We start from the raw sequence: 18,676 nt of genomic DNA, 5'->3' as shown, positions 1-18,676 counted from the left end.
TATCCTGTACTGTATGCCGTGAGTCACTTAGTTGCAACAGACAGAGGATATGCAATCCTCTACTCTGTGTTATATAGTAAACTAAGAACGCAGAAAAGGAAGATAGTAAGACTTCAAGTTTTAAATTATTCGTGAACCTGGGTCTGCTTAGAAATGTTCGATTTAATTCGTACAATGAAAGAAACTATAGTCAATTCTTTTTAGTGAGGCAGATTTGCACCGACTCGCAAGGGTGCCCTTTTAGCTCGGAAAAGTTACCTGATCACAGATTGGTTGGACAAGATAACTCTGACCAATCAGAGAGCAGGACACTTTTCCGAGCTAAAAGGGCACCGCTGCGAGTCGGTGCAAATGCGCCTCTTTAAAAAAAATTGAGTATAGGTGATGAACTAGATGAAACAAAGGGGAAAAGTGATTATGTGCCGGACTTGTTAGGAAAAATGGGATAGTGACTGGGATAGCTGAAAATTGTAAGGTTATGGATGGATAACAATTTATTGTTAGGAAGAATTTGAGGGTGAATGAAAGAGAATAAATGAGTAAGTTAGAGGATTTTATGACTAAGAATGAGTGTGGGAGCAGCAAAAATTAATGATAGTATATGTCGAGGAGCACACAAAATCTAAGGGGAAAGTAACGATTTCGAGAATCTGAAGCAGTTCTCCGAATCCATTTGATGAATGATATATAAATACTTACACGGTTTCTTCGTAATCGTCCATGTTAGTTTGACTAACCATAGCTCCTTTCCAATATTTTACATCAGCATAGGTATCAGTTATCCAGAATAACGATGCGGCTCTCCAAGGATGTCTTATTTGTATCACACACCAATACCCTAATGAAGAAATAATACTTAAAATTGGAACGTAAATTGCATTTACATGGCAATTACACAGGTGTAAGCAGAGGCAGACTGAAGGAGGAATTTCAAATACAAATTCTAACAAGATCTTAGAGATTACTCGAGTACCATATGTGGATGAGATCATGATGAGGGGTAGATGGAGATGGTTTGGGCATGCTCTTCGCACTCCCCAAGAGAGATTAGTTCACCAAACGTTTAACTGGGCTCCACAAGGAACTAGAAGAATTGGAAGACCCAGGCCTACATGGCTTAGGACTATAATGCGCGAAGTAGGCGATGATGAATGGAGAAGTATTGAATTAAAAGCTCAACACGAGACGACTGGCGAAATCTAACCGAGGTCCTTTGCGTCAGTAAGCGTAGGAGGAGATGATGATGATGAACGAGACCTTTCACATATAGAACAGAAGATATTGCCTAGCATACTGAAACTAATGGATTTCAAATATAAGCTTTGCCGCATTCTTGCATACACATGACAAATGGATTTCAGTGTGGATGATGTCGGAAGCTGGACGCCAAGAATGGTATGATTTTTATGTTCGATCGTAACAATTATTTCAATCTACTCTTGGTGAGAGCTAGAATAGTTGCCTATGACAACCCCCTACTAAATTGCTATCTCAGGTCGAAGGCTCGGAGTATGCTCTATTTCACTGATTTAATTTGCCTGTTACGTAAGTTGGGAATTTTTTTTCACACCATTAGTTTAAACAATGATTGTACAAAAAAAAAAAGAAAAAAAAAAAAAAAAAAAAAAACACTTTGTTTATACTGTTAGATTACGCAATGATGGTAAAACTATTGTAGGTTTTTTTAAAAATTGATATTGTAAAAACAAATGAATTACACTTGCAATGAGTAAGTCAATACATAACATACAACTGCTTTAAACATTTCTTCATGAATCATTTTTAAGGAAACATAAAATACAAGTTTAGAGGATAAACCCTTGCTAGTTTATCATTCCCTTTCAGATTTTTTTCATGAGATGCAGAACGTTTGCTTGAATAGGAAATGTGTTTGTGGGGGACCAGCTTGCTTCTTGTCCTACGAGAATGGAGGGGGAGATGTTTTACACATAATTCATTAAGCCATGATAACTATTGTAAAATGTTGCATAAAAACACATTTTCATCATTTGGAATATGCAGCTCAGAAAGGTATATGCTCTCACTTCACTGCGCATATAATAAATAAAATTAATACTTATGTATCTCTGGTATGGTGAAAGAAGTTGAAACTTTTTTTTCCATTTAGCCATGAAATTCACAATCCGCGGAATACACAACGCTTCATGAATGTCATATTGATGATGACACAGTGATGATGGATTTAATCATCCACTATCATTTTTTATCAAATTAAATAAGGATGCACTAAATCTTATTTATCTGTTTCCTCTCATGTACCATAATGCAATGGATGAAATGTCCATAAAAATATTTAAATAAAATAAAATAACAGAAATCTTAAATAAAGGGGAAAAAAAATTTGTTTCACAATTGGTTGCATAAGCTTATTTTAAGTTTTACTGATAAAAAGGAGATGAATTAATTTCAATTTATAATATTAAAACACAAAATTAGTGAACATAATTTCATTCAAATTATTAATCGTCGTCGGCGCCCACTCGTGTCCGAGTATTGGGTTCTGTCGTTAGCCATCAGCCTCCTATCTAGAGATGAAGAGGGGTGGAGGAAACGACAGAATGCCAGTAGCTGGGTATATTGTTTTGGGTGGTCGTGGCTTTGCAACGGCCACGCGCACACACTTGGCCCACACCGTTTTCACCGCGGCTCAAGACATATGAGACAGGCGGCTTCTACGATGTTGGTTGCATCGGGCAGCCCCAAGAAGAATTATTAATACATCAAGAGTTTTTATACTGCTTTGAATGGAATTAGAATTATCCTAAGATTCAAATGAAAAAGAATTATATATATCATATATATATATATATATATATATATATATATGTCTATATATATATACATATATATATATATATATATATATATATATATATATATATATATATATATATATATACACACACACACATACAGTATGTATGTAAATAAAAGATCCACAGGGAAAATGAGAATAGAAACTATAAGATTACGTCCAGACTAACTTTTTGATACTTCTAAAGAGGACTGATTTATTGAAAAAGGTTTCTTTACATTTTATATGGTACAGTAAACTTACGTACATACATAAGAGAGATTTATAGAACAATAGGGCACTCCCAAACCAGCTACCTGGACTGTTATCAGGTGTTTCCTAGGAGGAGTTCACCCCTCATTAGCCACATGCCAGGATGGGTAATTTCAGATGACAGGTGAATTTCTTTAGGCTTCTAATACAATTTCTTCATGTCAATGGGCTTATCCATAAAAACAAATAAGCAAAATCATACACACACACACACATATATATATATATATATATATATATATATATATATATATATATATATATATATATATATATATACACACACATGTACAAACATATAAAACTAAAAACATATACATACAAATACACATACAGGTATACATATAAACACATACTTACATACCTACACGTATGCCAATACAGATACAAAGATACATAAACTTACATATACATGTTTTTACACATGATTAACATACATATACAGTTATGCACATATAACCCTATCAACATAAACATACAACAACATACATATCAATACTTATATATAACACAACAATATATAGTGCCAAAGCAATTATGTATACCTAATGAAATAATTGTACCTAACAGTGAATGCTCGCTTAGGTCTAAATATTAATTTCAGTGGCATTTTTTATCTTTGGGACATTCAGTTCTATATCAAGAGGTTAAATTTTTCTTTTATACGCCTTGCAAATAAAGCATACAAATCCATCGATTTTGTAAATTCCATATCCAATGTCCAAGTTGTAATCAAAGATTTCTTTTATGAAACTGGATTCCATGATGTTTCTTTCCAATAAGTTATTTGAATAAACCAATTTCTTTGCCCATGACAAATTAATAGTGATTTTCATCTCTTACGTAGGCAGAGATTGCATTATTATCTTGAGCATATCTGACACTTTTCTTATGTTGTTCAATTCTCTTTACATGAGCTTCGCTAGTTTGACCAATATAGAATTTTTCAAACATAACCGTGATATTTCTAGCTGGATTGGAAAGTTCTTATGAGAGAACCTTGATATTCCCAAATAAAAAATTTCGAATAGAATAATTTTTCTTTTAATGTTATTAAGATGTTAGTGGTGATTGTGACGGAGTTAAGGACCTTGTTAAAACCGAAAGAGCCAAGAGGCAGTAAAGGTTTATTATATGGATGTTGAAGTAAGGGAAAATTTGGTGCAGTGTCACATGTCACATTTTGGAAGATAAATGTACAAAAGACAAAAAGGGTAAGGCAAAAATATTTAAGCAAAACAAAAATACTTACTATCGTTTTCATCGGCCTTTATTAACTCTACCAAAATCGGTTGGGTGGTCACATTATATATACAAGGTGACCTCAGGTGATCTAAAAAAAAAAAAAAAAAAAAAAAAAAAAAAAATTCAATTACCTATTTCAGCCTGATTTCTTTGCCTCATTGGATATAGCATAGAGCATTCATCTTACTATATTTAATAGCTATACTTCAGGAGGAACAAATATAATATATACTTCACATATTACGAATATCACAGTTCCTACATTTGATTCCATCGAAACATAAACTACCATTACTCGCCATAGAAACTTTTGTCGACTCCTTTACATTTGGATCCTGTCGTTGAAGGAGGACAAATGCACCTACATCCACCATCTACTCTCATCAAGTATCCTCCATTCCTACAATTCGATGTCAGATGGTTGCAATTGGGTATACTTCCTCCTGTTGCAAATCATAAATTTGGTCATGTATGAACATAAGTAAATGAAATTATACTCAATTTTTTTAATGAGGTGCATTTGCACTGACTCGCAGCTGTGCCCTTTTAGCTCGGAAAAGTTTCCTGCTACCTGATTGGTTAGAATTATCTTATCCAACCAATCAGCGATCAGGACACTTTTCCGAACTAATAGGGCACCCCTGCGAGTCGGTGCAAATCTGCCTCACTAAAAAGAATTGACTATAGAACTATTAAAGGAAACTCGAGTCCACTCTTTCCAATTTTATTCTCATATCTGTCGGAAATTTTCTAACTCGGAATCTACAATTAATGAAGTGAATAATTCTCTTTCCACAATGTTTCACAATCTGGGGCCATGAAGAGTTTCAAAACTTATTCATCCTTTCCTTGAGTACAGACAACCTGTGTGAAAACTCCATTTCCTATTTTCATGGCTTTCAGAAAGACAAACAATAACTCGGTTGGAAGACTTGAAGATTTCATAAAGCATATGTTTTTACATCATGGCCATTTAAGGTTATTCATGTGTGTGAATGTGCAAATGTCCAAGCAATAACAGGGCTTCTCTTTCTCTTAATTAAATCAGGCAACCAAAGCAACAAATTTCATTTCTAACTACAATTGGAGACTCCCTTACTTTTGAAGTGAAAACTCAAGTCACCGGTCAGTGTTCATGGTTTTAGAAGAAAGCATATCTAATATCACTTCTCTTTCCCTTTACCTCAAAATGAATTACACTGTGGTTCTTTAAGGTTAGAAAGCAAACATGCTTCCTTCCCTTTCTATTAATGGAGTTAGATAAATAATTTCTCAATAAAATAACCATCCAATATCAAATCTGAAGTCGGTAACAAGAAACGATTGAAGTTGGTGTATTTTCCATAAAAACTAGATTAAAGACAATTTTCGGGTTCACAATAGCTGTTGGAGAAACCTACGATGTATATGTATATATATATATATATATATATATATATATATATATATATATATATATATATATATATATATATATATAAAGATTCACCTGACTAAGCCTGAAATATATTTACCATAATCACCGAAGATTTTAGTATTTTGAAAAAATAATGGCCCATTTTTTGTTCAAATAATGAACTAAACAGAATACTGCTTCTCTATAACTGCTACTCTCGCCTGTAAATCTAAATAGACAATAGCATAAAAAAGCACAATATGAGTTTGTAAAATAATACTGGAAATTTTCTATTTTACTTTATCTCAGCTTATACTGTACATCAATTTCAGCCTTCATCCATGGACTCGGCATATCAAACAGGACATCTTTATCTCTTCTAGATCAGACTAACGTTATTGCAGAGGTCAAAATTTTATTTTCTCTTCAGCTAATGAATACGGCATCAACTTAATGGGCTATAACAGGAAGTGATGCATGCTGCAATGTTTTCAAGTGTTGTAACATAAGATTCATCTATTCCTTGTCTTTGAAGGACTTTCATTGCTGCTGAAGTTTTGACAGAATCAAAAGTGTTCTCATAGCTTATAAATGCTATGAATAGTGGTTTGCACCTAAAACACTTATAGACAATTTTGAGGACTTCAAAATGAAATACATACAGCTTGGATTGTTTATCAAACCTTAGCATACGCAAGGACTCAAAGATAGAGAAACCAATCGGCAAATAAACAAACAAAAAGGTACAAATAGACTAATTGGTAAATTTTTATATTCCCTTGGACGGTAAAGTAATAACCCAAAAATTTAAATTCTAATAGCTCATAAATTTCCTTACAGTCTTTCACTATCAAATCTATAGAAATATATATATATATATATATATATATATATATATATACATACATATATGTATATATATAAATATTTATATATAAATATATATATAAATATACGTATATATTTATACATATATACATATATATTTATATATTTCTATATATACATAGAGAGAGAGAGAGAGAGAGAGAGAGAGAGAGAGAGAGAGAGAGAGAGAGAGAGAGAGAGAGAGAGAGAGAGAGAGAGAGAGAGAGAGAGAGAATCACAAGGTTGTTATTTCTACCAGAGGAAAAAGAGGTACGAGCGCGAGTAACATGATATCGAGCCCTCTTTTAAAAATGTATTCATTGGAGAAAGAGGGAGGGATAAAAACACTGGATAAAAACTTAAAATATGAGAGTACAATAGCAAAAAACAGTTGAATGGCTAATCGCGAAAACAGCAGAGCGAACTAGTCCTATTGAGTTTTGTTTTTTCTGACTTGAATCAAGGTTTTTAATAGCAAACACAGAAATAAAACAGGCTATACTCAGATGTGTGCGATAATGAATAACGTGAAACACCTTCTAGTCAATATAGAAAACATCATTTAGCAGTAAATAGACCTATAATAATGACTAAACCAACAATAACAACAAATGCAGCCGTTTCTAGACCACTAATTTTATTCATGTCTGGGGTTTACCAGTTAACACAACCACGCTGGCCAGTGCGGATTGATGATGCTGGGTTTATCTATTTTGATGAAGTGCTCTTATCGCGTTAAGGGCATCTCTTCACACTTAGATTTATTAGATTGGATTTATGAATCTATGTCATAGAGCGCGGCATGGGGGCCTGTGAGGCCATTCAGCACTGATTGAAAACCCAACTAAAAGTTAGAAAAGCAGCTAAAAGGAAGAAAGGAAGCGGTAACTGGGGTTAAGTAAAAGGATACAAAGCAAGTGCAGCTAGGGGTCGAAGAAACGCCGCAAAGGTCCGCAAGTAATGCCTACAGTACACCGCGTGTGGTCTAGGACTTTTTGGCGCAAACCGTTTTGGCGCACACTTTCTGGCGCAAGACATTTGGGCGCAGGACTTTTCTTTTTAATGTTCAGTAGAATGCCTGAATAAATCTCTTCAGACTTAATCCACATGCAAAATCACAATTATGCCTACAGTCTAGGACTTTTTGGCACAGATTTACTGGCGCAAGACTTTGGCGCACGCTTTCTGGCACAAGACATTTTGTAACAGGAAATTTCTATTCTTCAATAGAATCCCTGAATAAATCTCTTAAGACTGATTCATCATGCAAAATCGCTATTACAGTCTAGGACTTTTTGGCACAGATTTTCTGGCGCAAGACTTTGGCGCACGCTTTCTGGCACAAGACATTTTGGCAAAAGACTTTTCTATTCTTTAATAGAATACCTGAATAAATCTCTTAAGACTTATTCCACATGCAAAATCACTATTACACTCTAGGACTTTTTGGCACAGACTTTCTGGTGCAAGACTTTGGCACACGCTTTCTGGCACAAGACATTTTGGCACAGGATTCTTTTATTCTTCAATAGAATCCCCAAATAAATCGCTTAAGACTTATTCCACACGCAAAATCGCTATTACAGTCTGGGACTTTTTGGCACAGACTTTCTGGCGCAAGACTTTGGCGCACACTTTCTGGCATAAGACATTTTGGCAGAGGACTTTTCTATTCTTCAATAGAATCCCTGAATAAATCTCTTAAGACTTATTCCGCATACAAAACAGCTATTACAGTCTAGGACTTTTTGGCACAGACATTCTGGTGTAAGACTTCGGCTCAAGACATTTTGGCACAAGCCTTTTTAATTCTTCAATAGAATCCCTGAATAAATCTCTTCAGACATATTACATATGTGATATCGTTTTTGCAGAAAGATGATAAACGTGGTAATAACAACACATATATGCATACATACATAGCCTACCTGAACAGTCGTATATGCGGTTTATATTAAAGATGTCAGTGCTAGAAGGGGACTCATATATGCCTGGAGTTCCACGGAAGTTAACATCTTTCGTACGGAAAATAGCCTTGTTGCCAGTTAGATTATGCTGAAAACACATCCAGAGCTATGAGAAATGTCCAAAAAAATCTTCTCTGCAAAGTACTCATGAATATGACTCTTGGTAGGAATACAAAATCTTCTCTGCAAGTTACTCATGAATATGACCCTTAGTAGGAATACAAAATCTTCTCTGCAAGTACTCATGAATATGACCCTTAGTAGGAATACAAAATCTTCTCTGCAAGTACTCATGAATATGACCCTTAGTAGGAATAAAAAATCTTCTCTGCAAGTACTCATGAATATTACCCATGGTGGGAATACAAATTCTTCTCTGCAAGTATTCATGAATATGACCCTTGGTAGGAATAAAAAAATCTTCCCTGCATGTACTCATGAATATGATCCTTGGTAGAAATAAAAAAAAAAAATTCTTCACTGCATGTACTCATGAATATGACCCTTAGTAGGAATACAAAATCTTCTCTGCAAGTACTCATGAATATGACCCTTAGTAAAAATACAAAATCTTCTCTGCAAGTATTCATGAATATTACCCTTGGTGGGAATACAAAATCTTCTCTTCAAGTACTCATGAATATGACCCTTAGTAGGAATAAAAAAAATCTTCCCTGCAAGTACTCATAAATATGATCGTTGGTAGAAATAAATAAAAAAATCTTCACTGCATGTACTCATGAATATGACCCTTGGTAGGAACAAAAACAAATTTTCATTGCATGTACTCATGAATATGACCCTTGGTAGGAATGGAAAAAAAATCCTCTCTGCAAGTACTCATGAATATGACCCTTGGTAGGAATACAAAAATCGAGTCAAAGGTGCTGAAGTTTAGAAGAAAAACGCATCTCATTACAATAAAATAACTTCAAACACATTTCGAATGGATAAATATACACTGTGGTATTTGTACAATCACATAAACATTATAATGCATCCCCTCTCAGCATTAGTTAATATGGTAAAGACTATTTACTATTGATAAAAACTTAATAGTAACGAAATATCAATCTACATAAATATGACTAAACTATTGAAAATACAACCTATAATATTACAAAAAGCTATAATATATAGATACCTCAGTACATTAAATTAATTATTTTCGTTACAAATATATGCAAGCAATTCATATTGACTGTTATATCTTAACACTGTACTACTAAGATGAGGTAGAATTGCCTTTTCTCTCTCCATGGTATTACAATATGTCCTTTAGGCTAAAATAGAACAGATTAGAATATCATCATATATCTTTAATTTATACAATGGCGACGCACAGTAAAAAAACAAAAACAAAAACCAAATCCTGAAAAAGTTCATCTCCTTACATAGGGAGCAGGGATAGGGAAGAACTAAGGTTAAAGGCTAAGAGATGAAGGCGGGTTAGATTAATCAAGGTATTGCCATAGACCTTCGGCCTTTCAAAGGGATAACAGGCATGATTCATGAAACAATGTAAAATCAAGAGAATTCCTTGAAGTCAGCAAAAATAAAAAATAATGAAGGAATAACGTAACCCGAAGAGATGATTTTACAAGTGCCACAGCTTCCCTGTGAGCTCAATGGAACTGGAACATAGAAAGTGCTTATTGGCAAAAGGGACAAAGAAACTACATGAAAGTTGGATCATTTAGCAAATGACTTTTGCCTTATATTCAATCCCATTGAGCGGGGAGACAAAAGATGAACGTATGATTGGGTGGAAAACAACGGATCCAAACTACTTTTGTCATTTGAACAATGAAATACTCCAAGACAAGTTAAAAGTAACTCGGACACTCAATCTTTGCTTTATAATTACAGATCCATAAGACAATGGAATGATGAACTGTATCATAGAGAATTGGAGGCAGTGAACTTGGCGAATCCCAACTCAGATACAGTAAGCTCACGCAACTGAACTTGAAAGTTGCAGATGAGGTCAGGCAATTAACAGAGGCTGTTTGGCAAGGAAATGGAATGAAGAACAAATTTGAAAGGGGGAAAGCATCTAAACAGTAGGGAAAAGAGATGAGGCAGACGGAAGAAAACACTATTATAGCCTGATGTAATGAAGAAGAGCTGCCAAGAGCGCCAATGCCAGAATCTTTCAAGTCACTGAGATGATTTAAACAAACAACAGTTAGAAATGAAACAATTTCACTAGCAAACCATGCCTTGTCAGAAGCTACAGTATATCGACGCTTCGCCACAAGGGTTACATTCAAGGTGTTTAACACTGTGTTTTGAGAAAAGTCTTCAATATTTCAGCAAAGAGCAGATGCCATGGTAACAAGGAAGCACTTATTTAGACTTGAAATGTTGACCTTAAAGGTTAACCAAACAAGCGACTAGTAACAGATAAAGAAGTATATAGTATTATGGGGGCGAAACTTGAAAGGCATGGCAGAAAAACTCTTTGACTATGGAGTTAGGGAGCAGTAGTGGTGGATTTAGTGTTACACAGAATAGAAAGTTTAGTAAGAGAATGAACAAGAGACTCATACATAAGGTATGAAGCTCACCCATACTTTAAAGAAAATTTATCCTTTAAGATAAAAATGTAAATACATTAAATAAAGGGTTCCTTTCTGATTCATAGTATATAAAGGCGAAAAATATGTTAGTAATATATATGTGTGCATGGATACACATCTAAGATTGGACACATCATTAAAAGCTATGTGACATTTGGCATATGTAAACCCATTTCATGATGCATTTCAAAAGTGAGCCTAAAATTCCATGAATATTTTTCATTAGCAGTTTTAGTCAAGGGTTGTTGCACAAGGCTTAGCCAATAAAATGGAAATAATATTCGTGACTTACCCTTGGGTTAATGTGCATAACACTTGATATGTCGTAGGGAACGTCGTCCTGATATGTGTTTAACCACATATCAGTAATGTATTCATTTGGAGTGGTAAAATGTTGATAAACGCTATCGAGGTAGTCATTTCGACTTTCTTTGAGTTGTTCATCTCTTAAGCCCAGATAGTGGCCCAAATAATGTGTTATGTGCTGTAACTGGAAAATTCATAATTTCATATAAGATATATATATATATATATATATATATATATATATATATATACATATGTATATACATATATATATACATATATATACATGTATATATATTGTATATACATAAATACATACATACACACACATATATATAATTATACATGTCCACACACACACATATATACATATATATATATATATATATATATATATATATATATATATATATATATATATATACTATATATTTATACATATGTATGAATGTATATATATATATATATATATATATATATATACACACACACACACACATATATATATATATATACAGTGTATATATATATATATATATATATATATATATATATATATATATATATATATATACACAATAATGCTAGAAATCACAGAAACACATTATATTAGGAATCAAAATAACCCAGAGGGGAAATTAAACAGAAGCTATAGATTCGTATTAGTTTTCCTATTTGGTGAAGCTATCATGAAAATATCTTCATTAATGGTAAAACCGATCAGAATTTCTATCTTTTTTCCCTTTCCCGTAGTATATAGCCTTCCAAAAATCCTTTAGCCAAATAACCTAGTGTATCCCACAATATCACCTGTAAATACACCTGATAATTAACGAAAAATAAGTTCATATTTATGTAGTCTAGATGGTTTTACATAGACATTTTTTTTCTCTATTGTAATACTCTTCAATTATTGTTCTTAAAAATATCTTTCAGTTTATTTCACATTCTAATGCCTTCACCTTTTTAACTGCTTTTAACGTAATTATTTAAGTTAATTTCCTATAGAAGATTTATACGAGTAAAAAAATGTTTGAAAGCCTTTTATGATCAAAACAATAAGTTATCGAAATGTCGCTCATAAATTCTTTTAATAAATTTATATCTATAGTAAATGTTGTTTACACACCCCTTAAATAACTACCTTTCACAATGACTGGAATGATACCCGAGCACATGTTGGGAACATGTCCCGTACTAGCACTGGAAAAAAACGTCCTTAAGCAATGCACTAAACTGCCAAATATCTCCCATCGTAACTAAGAAACAACACAAACTTGAAACAACATCTGCTGGATTTCTATGCACAGTGTACAGCACGTGTTTCGTACACGCTCATATATTGCAATGCTATTGTTATTCTTTTTTTTTTTTTTGTATCTCTCATTCTCTCCCGGACTGATAATAGAAAAACCTATTCAAGCTTGCCATTGCCTGATTCACATTGTTGAAATTTTTGTGCCATTGTTGCCCTCAACTATTAGTATATAAGCTCGTTATATTGCTTAATAAAGTCAAATTCACATCTCTGTTAGTACCTAACAGCTATCTCACGACAACAGCTAAGGGTAGCCGACGGCACTACATTGATAAAAATGTACATCAAAAGTAGTCATAATGGAGACCGAAACCTAAAAACTCCCTTATTCTCCTTATCTCAGATGAAACAAAAATCAATGGGTAACATTTTGTTTTTCCAAACTAAAACATGATGATCCCTACATCAGAATCCAAATCTATATCAGACTCGACCCACAAAACCTGACTATTCGTAATCTACCTGTTCATTCAAGTCCCTCTGCATCTACACCTAATTCCTACGCCAGTGTACCATTAGGATACTTGGATTCGCTATTTTTCATGCTGGACCCCTTGGGCTTATATTATCCTGCTTTTCCAGCTAGGGTTGCAGCTTAGAAAATAATAATAATAATAATAATAATAATAATAATAATAATAATAATAATAATAATAATAATAATAAACATTATTCCAAGAAGTTTTGGTATCAAACATGGCCGTTTAGAAACGAATCAAATGAATTCTGAAGTTTGATAACAATTATAAAACACTCTTCCAACGGCATATATAGATGAAAACAAAAGTAAAGTTCTATAAACTGTTGGGCTCTAAATTCGTAGATGTTGAATATATCCACTGAAAATGTTAATCATTTTGACTGATGAAGGCTCTCTGTCAATTATCTAAAACATTTTACTTGCTGTTAAATCGAAAAGAAGTGATTTAGTTTTTAATTTGAATAACAGAATTTTTCGGTCATTAAATACTTACGTAAAATTTTATGTACTCGATTACAAATCTTCGGAAATATGTTTACAGGAGAGTGACTGACTGAAGTCTGAAGTAACAACTGCACTTATAATTATGATAAATGAATAAAGTAATGGGCACCATTGACATAATCCTCATGATCTAATTAAAATATCTTGAATCAATTGTTGTCATTTCCTTTCTTCACAATGTTATCTTGCCCTTCACCAGTGTATACAGGATAATATTAATAGAATGTAACACATACTGATATTAATGGCATATGAAAAGAGGAAAGTATGAACTGGATTCTTACGGAACCACACTCATCGTTCAAATAAATGGTGTTTTCACTGAAACTAAGTCCCCTGTCCTTAGAACACTCGGATCGCCGCTCAAAAATCAGCTGTGCATCCTCGGATTCTGTTTTTGGAAAAAAAAGTCAAGGTTAAAACGCTAGATTGCCTTTACTAAAAATGAAACTATTACAAACGTTGTATATGAATATGTTCATCATGGCTATAGAGAGAGAGAGAGAGAGAGAGAGAGAGAGAGAGAGAGAGAGAGAGAGAGAGAGAGAGAGAGAGCACCATTCTTAATTGCTGAATTGCAAAGAAAAAGCAATGAAGAGTAATTCCGTTACAAATGTTGCTTTCACATATACATTTGGCTCTTTAAAGCTTGCGCTCCTCTGATATATAGGCTCTTCCTTTCAAACACTTGCATCTCTCTTATTTAATCTTTTCTAGTTCTTCCTCGTCTCTTACCGCGCTTCCGAATTTTACATTGCTTTTCATCAAATTACCGTATTCTGACCTTTTCAAATTAATAAACCTTCTCAATTATAATCTATATAGTGTACAGTAACCCTACACAAACCTAACTATTCCATTTTTTACAACTCCCACTTCTTCCATATATTGAGAGAAAAAAAAAAAAACACACACACACACACACACACCATTTCACTTCATTAATCCCAGGAATAGTCGCCTCAACAGCACTTTCCTTCAAGACATTTGCACGTACCTTGCTACCTTTCTTGTTTCGTTTATCCTGGGACTTACCTCCTCTGTCAGTCCACCACTCTCTATTATATCTGATCCCAAATACTTATAGAAATAAATTGCTTCCATTCTTCCGTCATCCATATTTACATCGCTTATCTAATCATTCTTCTTGTTGTATGGAATAGCGCATGCAAAACAAAGATGAATGGCTTCATGCTACTGATAAGCTTTCATGTAGGAATAGATAGTGGTTATTGTTGTTGGAGTGATAGAAAGTACTCCAATACTAATAAAGTGTATTACCTTCAGCCTCCTCAAACTCGATACAGGTGCCAGTGCTCCAGTTTCGTTCTGCAGTTAACAGCGTGTCATACAATGGGTCAGCTAAAGAAAAGTAAAAAGTGACTAAAATCATGACGTAAGCTTCTGAAAAGTGGAATTCTCTTGTAAAATCTATTTTATATTAATCTAACCATTATTAGTATACTGGTTAGAGGACAAGCCAGGTCTAATATTATATGTAAGAGCTAGAAATGTTAAGCCAATATCACATTGCATGAACACTCACACACACAAACACAAGCCTATATATATATATATATATATATATATATATATATATATATATATATATATATATATATATATATATATATATGTGTGTGTGTGTGTGTGTGTGTGTGTGTATGTATGTATGTGTGTGTGCGTGTGCGCAACTGATTTATCTTCTGAAAAGCAGTCTTGATGAAAAAATTAAAACCTGTACTTGCACATCAAATGTCTGTCAGAGTTGACTACCAGTTACAGAGTAACAATTATCTTAGACTTCATGGAGTAGTATATCTTTAATATTTAGATCTGATGAACATGAATAATTTTTTTCTTGCATTCTTTAATACTTCTTAGGAGTAAATCAACAAGAAGGTTGTTGCGAATCGCTAACAACGAATCTGATGTAAAAGCTCATGAAACTTCAATGAACTCACAGATGACAGAAATGGTAAGTAGTTCCATGCAGCCATTATGTGGGAGAAGGGTGTGGAATAATCTCACAGCTAGTAAATAAGAATAAGTACATAAATCCAAGGATTAAGCTTAATATAGGAAACTGGAAATGTCCGAACATTGAACCAGGATAGCAAATTAGAGCAGCTTTTGGCAGTTTTCGTAAAATTTGGCCTGGATATGTGTGCACTCACAGGAAAGGTTACAAGGTTACATGTTATTTGTGGATCTTGGAAAGGCGTATGACAGGGTACAAAAAAAAAAGAAAAAAAAAAAAAAAAAAAAAACTTAGTCCACATCTGTTTTGAGAAACAGGAGTATCAGAGTTGGAAAGGTTAGTGAGGATGATGTATGAGGGGGCAGGAACCATTGTACAGATAAAATATAGGAAAACTGAGGCATTTCCTATGGAGGTTGGCATCCATCAGGGATCAGCTCTGAGGCCATTCTTGTTACTCGTTATTAAAGACTTTTCAACATCTGAAGCAAGGGACAACGAAAAATTGTGAGAACCGATGTTTGCAGATGATTTAAGTCATTCTAGTATAACCGACATAGAAGGACTCGAGGAAAATTTTTGGCATGGAAGAGATCCCAAGAAAAGAAAGAATTGAAGGTGAACATTGGAAAGACAGAGCTAATGATTTACAGTAGTGAAAGACGTTATTACGTAAACCTTCAAGTGGAAGATGTAAAAGTGTTAAAAGCGAACAAAGAGTTTTACTAATTATTATCGATCAATAATAATAGAGAATGGATTTACCGAGAAAGCGAGACAAAGAATGAAAGAAGAATGGTGAAAATGGAGAAGTAACTGGAATTGTTTCAGAAAAGACAATATCTTAAGGCTTGTCAACATTCATGAAATACTTATTAGGTCGATACTATTACATAGGGCAAAGGTTTCAGGATGGTGAGATGAATTTCTAGAATATAGCTACTGGAAAGGAGGAAGAGTCAACATATAAATAGAATATGTGGTATATCTAATACAAAGGATAAAGTCTAGGGAAACCCGTCTAAGATACTGTTAGAGAGAAAGTGGGATCAATCAAGAGAGAACCAGTGATGGAGAGCAGGAATGTGGAGCGTCAACGGACGAGATGGACGAATGTGGTGAGGAGGGGTATGGGCGAAGATGCAAGAGATAGAAATAGATTGAATAAGTTGACTCAAGCGGCCGACCCTGCAATAAAATGAGATTAATAATGTCGAAAGAAGTCTGTAGTATGACCAATGTGAAGATTGTACATCGAGGAGTAACTGCAACACTAAAAAAAAAAAAAAAAAAAAAAAAAAAAAAAATGAGATGAATAATGTCGAAAGAAGTCTGAAGGATGACCAGGTGAAGATCGAGAGGTAACGGTAACAATAAAAAAACTGTAATATTGAAGCTTGTTACATTGAGGGGTAACATTAGCACTGAAAATTTCTTACTCTTGGGCAGCATTCTTGTTTTCACGATATACTTAAGGCGTGTCGAATTCCATCTAATATCACTCCTTGCAACTAAGGTTGCCTGCTGGAAAGAAGGAAGAGCTTATCATCTATGAAGTTCTTTAAAACGACAAATATCGTCAATGATATGAGACAAAACTTTTCTCGATACATACGAAGCTCATATAATTAAAAGGAACTATAAAATCAAAAACACTCGGATAAAATTGTTAAAGACATAATTGAAAGTTTTTATAAGGACAAATTTCATATATATAAAAAAAGAAACCAAAGAATTCTTTTTTGAAAACATGGACGTTGTTAATCTAAAGATCAAATGTCAAATCAACAAGCGGAAATTATCAAATGGAAATTAGAACACAAAAAACACAAGGGGTTGATTTTCATGGGTATCAACGAAGGTCATCGAAATGAATGCTTTTATCATTATATATATATATATATATATATATATATATATATATATATATATATATATATATATATATATGTGTGTGGTGTGTGTGTATATATATATACATATGTGTGTATATATATATATATATATACATATGTGTATATATATATATATACATATATATATATATATAATGTATTGTCTAACTATCAAGTTTATGAACACTAAAAGGAAAAGCCTGGCGACGGCATATCCCAAACCCATAAAAAATATGAACCAGAATTTAAAAGCCGAATGAGAACATTCATAAATTTCTTCAAAATTACAATTTAGTGAAAAATTAAGGAAAAATTCAACACACGACTTTAAGTCCTCTATGAAGAATTTCAACTAAGGATTTTTTAATCAGGTATAATATGTTAAAATTAAGAATAACTTACCACGGAATGAAGAACGTAATTAAAATGAGTGATGAATAATAGTTTCAAATAAAACCAATTCATGGCTTGATCAAGCAATCATACGGAGTACAGTTGCCAATAAGCCTCGAGATACAAGAAAGCTCTTCACATCACCACTCTCAAAACCTCGAGTCACTCAAATGACATCACATCACACATTATATTCACATATCCAGGTATGTTCATGTGGTGATGTGTTTCTTATGTTATTATTTTTTTTTTTTTTTTGTAGAATTTCTTCGCTAATAGGGAATTCATTCATTGCTTGGGTTGTTTTTTCATTGAAATTGTTTGAATAATTTCTTGCATTAGCCTTGATATACTAAGAAAAAAGGAGATAATGATGATAACTGAAATCGTCAGGGCGTTGGATATGATAAATCGGTACCAATATGAAAGAGAAAACGGCGGTGTTTTTATCCCGACCTTACGAAACTGCACGTTTGAATTTCAAAACAGCCACCATGTTTTGGAGTCAACCTATCGCGTTGCTTTGCCACAAGTGCGAATATTATCTTTAGGTAGTGAATCTCTCGTATTCTTTATATCCGTAGTCCAATGAAACAATAACAACAAGCATGTAACAAAAGAATTCCAACTTCAATGGACTGATTATTATTATT

At 33.4% G+C, this 18,676-nt stretch overlaps 1 protein-coding gene across 2 annotated transcripts in view; it reads right to left on the bottom strand.

Moving 5' to 3' along the window:
• Positions 1-18,193, bottom strand: part of LOC137647121 (mucin-2-like) — a 23,943-nt gene extending 5,750 nt beyond the window's left edge. The window contains exons 1-9 of one of the 2 annotated variants that reach the window (XM_068380365.1): positions 18,033-18,193; positions 17,175-17,259; positions 15,036-15,116; positions 14,039-14,145; positions 11,438-11,635; positions 8,525-8,651; positions 4,633-4,776; positions 4,341-4,421; positions 700-838 (exon numbers count right to left, since the gene is read on the bottom strand). In XM_068380365.1, coding sequence (XP_068236466.1) covers positions 700-838; positions 4,341-4,421; positions 4,633-4,776; positions 8,525-8,651; positions 11,438-11,635; positions 14,039-14,145; positions 15,036-15,116; positions 17,175-17,259; positions 18,033-18,095 — 1,025 coding nt within the window. In that variant the 5' untranslated portion in view covers positions 18,096-18,193. The remainder of the gene's footprint in view (positions 1-699; positions 839-4,340; positions 4,422-4,632; positions 4,777-8,524; positions 8,652-11,437; positions 11,636-14,038; positions 14,146-15,035; positions 15,117-17,174; positions 17,260-18,032) is intronic. The other variant, XM_068380366.1, reaches the window with a different exon arrangement.
• Between the last annotated feature and the right edge of the window lie 483 nt (positions 18,194-18,676).

The sequence above is a fragment of the Palaemon carinicauda genome, chromosome 9 (genome assembly GCF_036898095.1).
Source record: "Palaemon carinicauda isolate YSFRI2023 chromosome 9, ASM3689809v2, whole genome shotgun sequence".
Lineage (NCBI taxonomy): Eukaryota > Metazoa > Arthropoda > Malacostraca > Decapoda > Palaemonidae > Palaemon > Palaemon carinicauda.
This window is presented reverse-complemented; position numbering and strand designations above follow the sequence as displayed.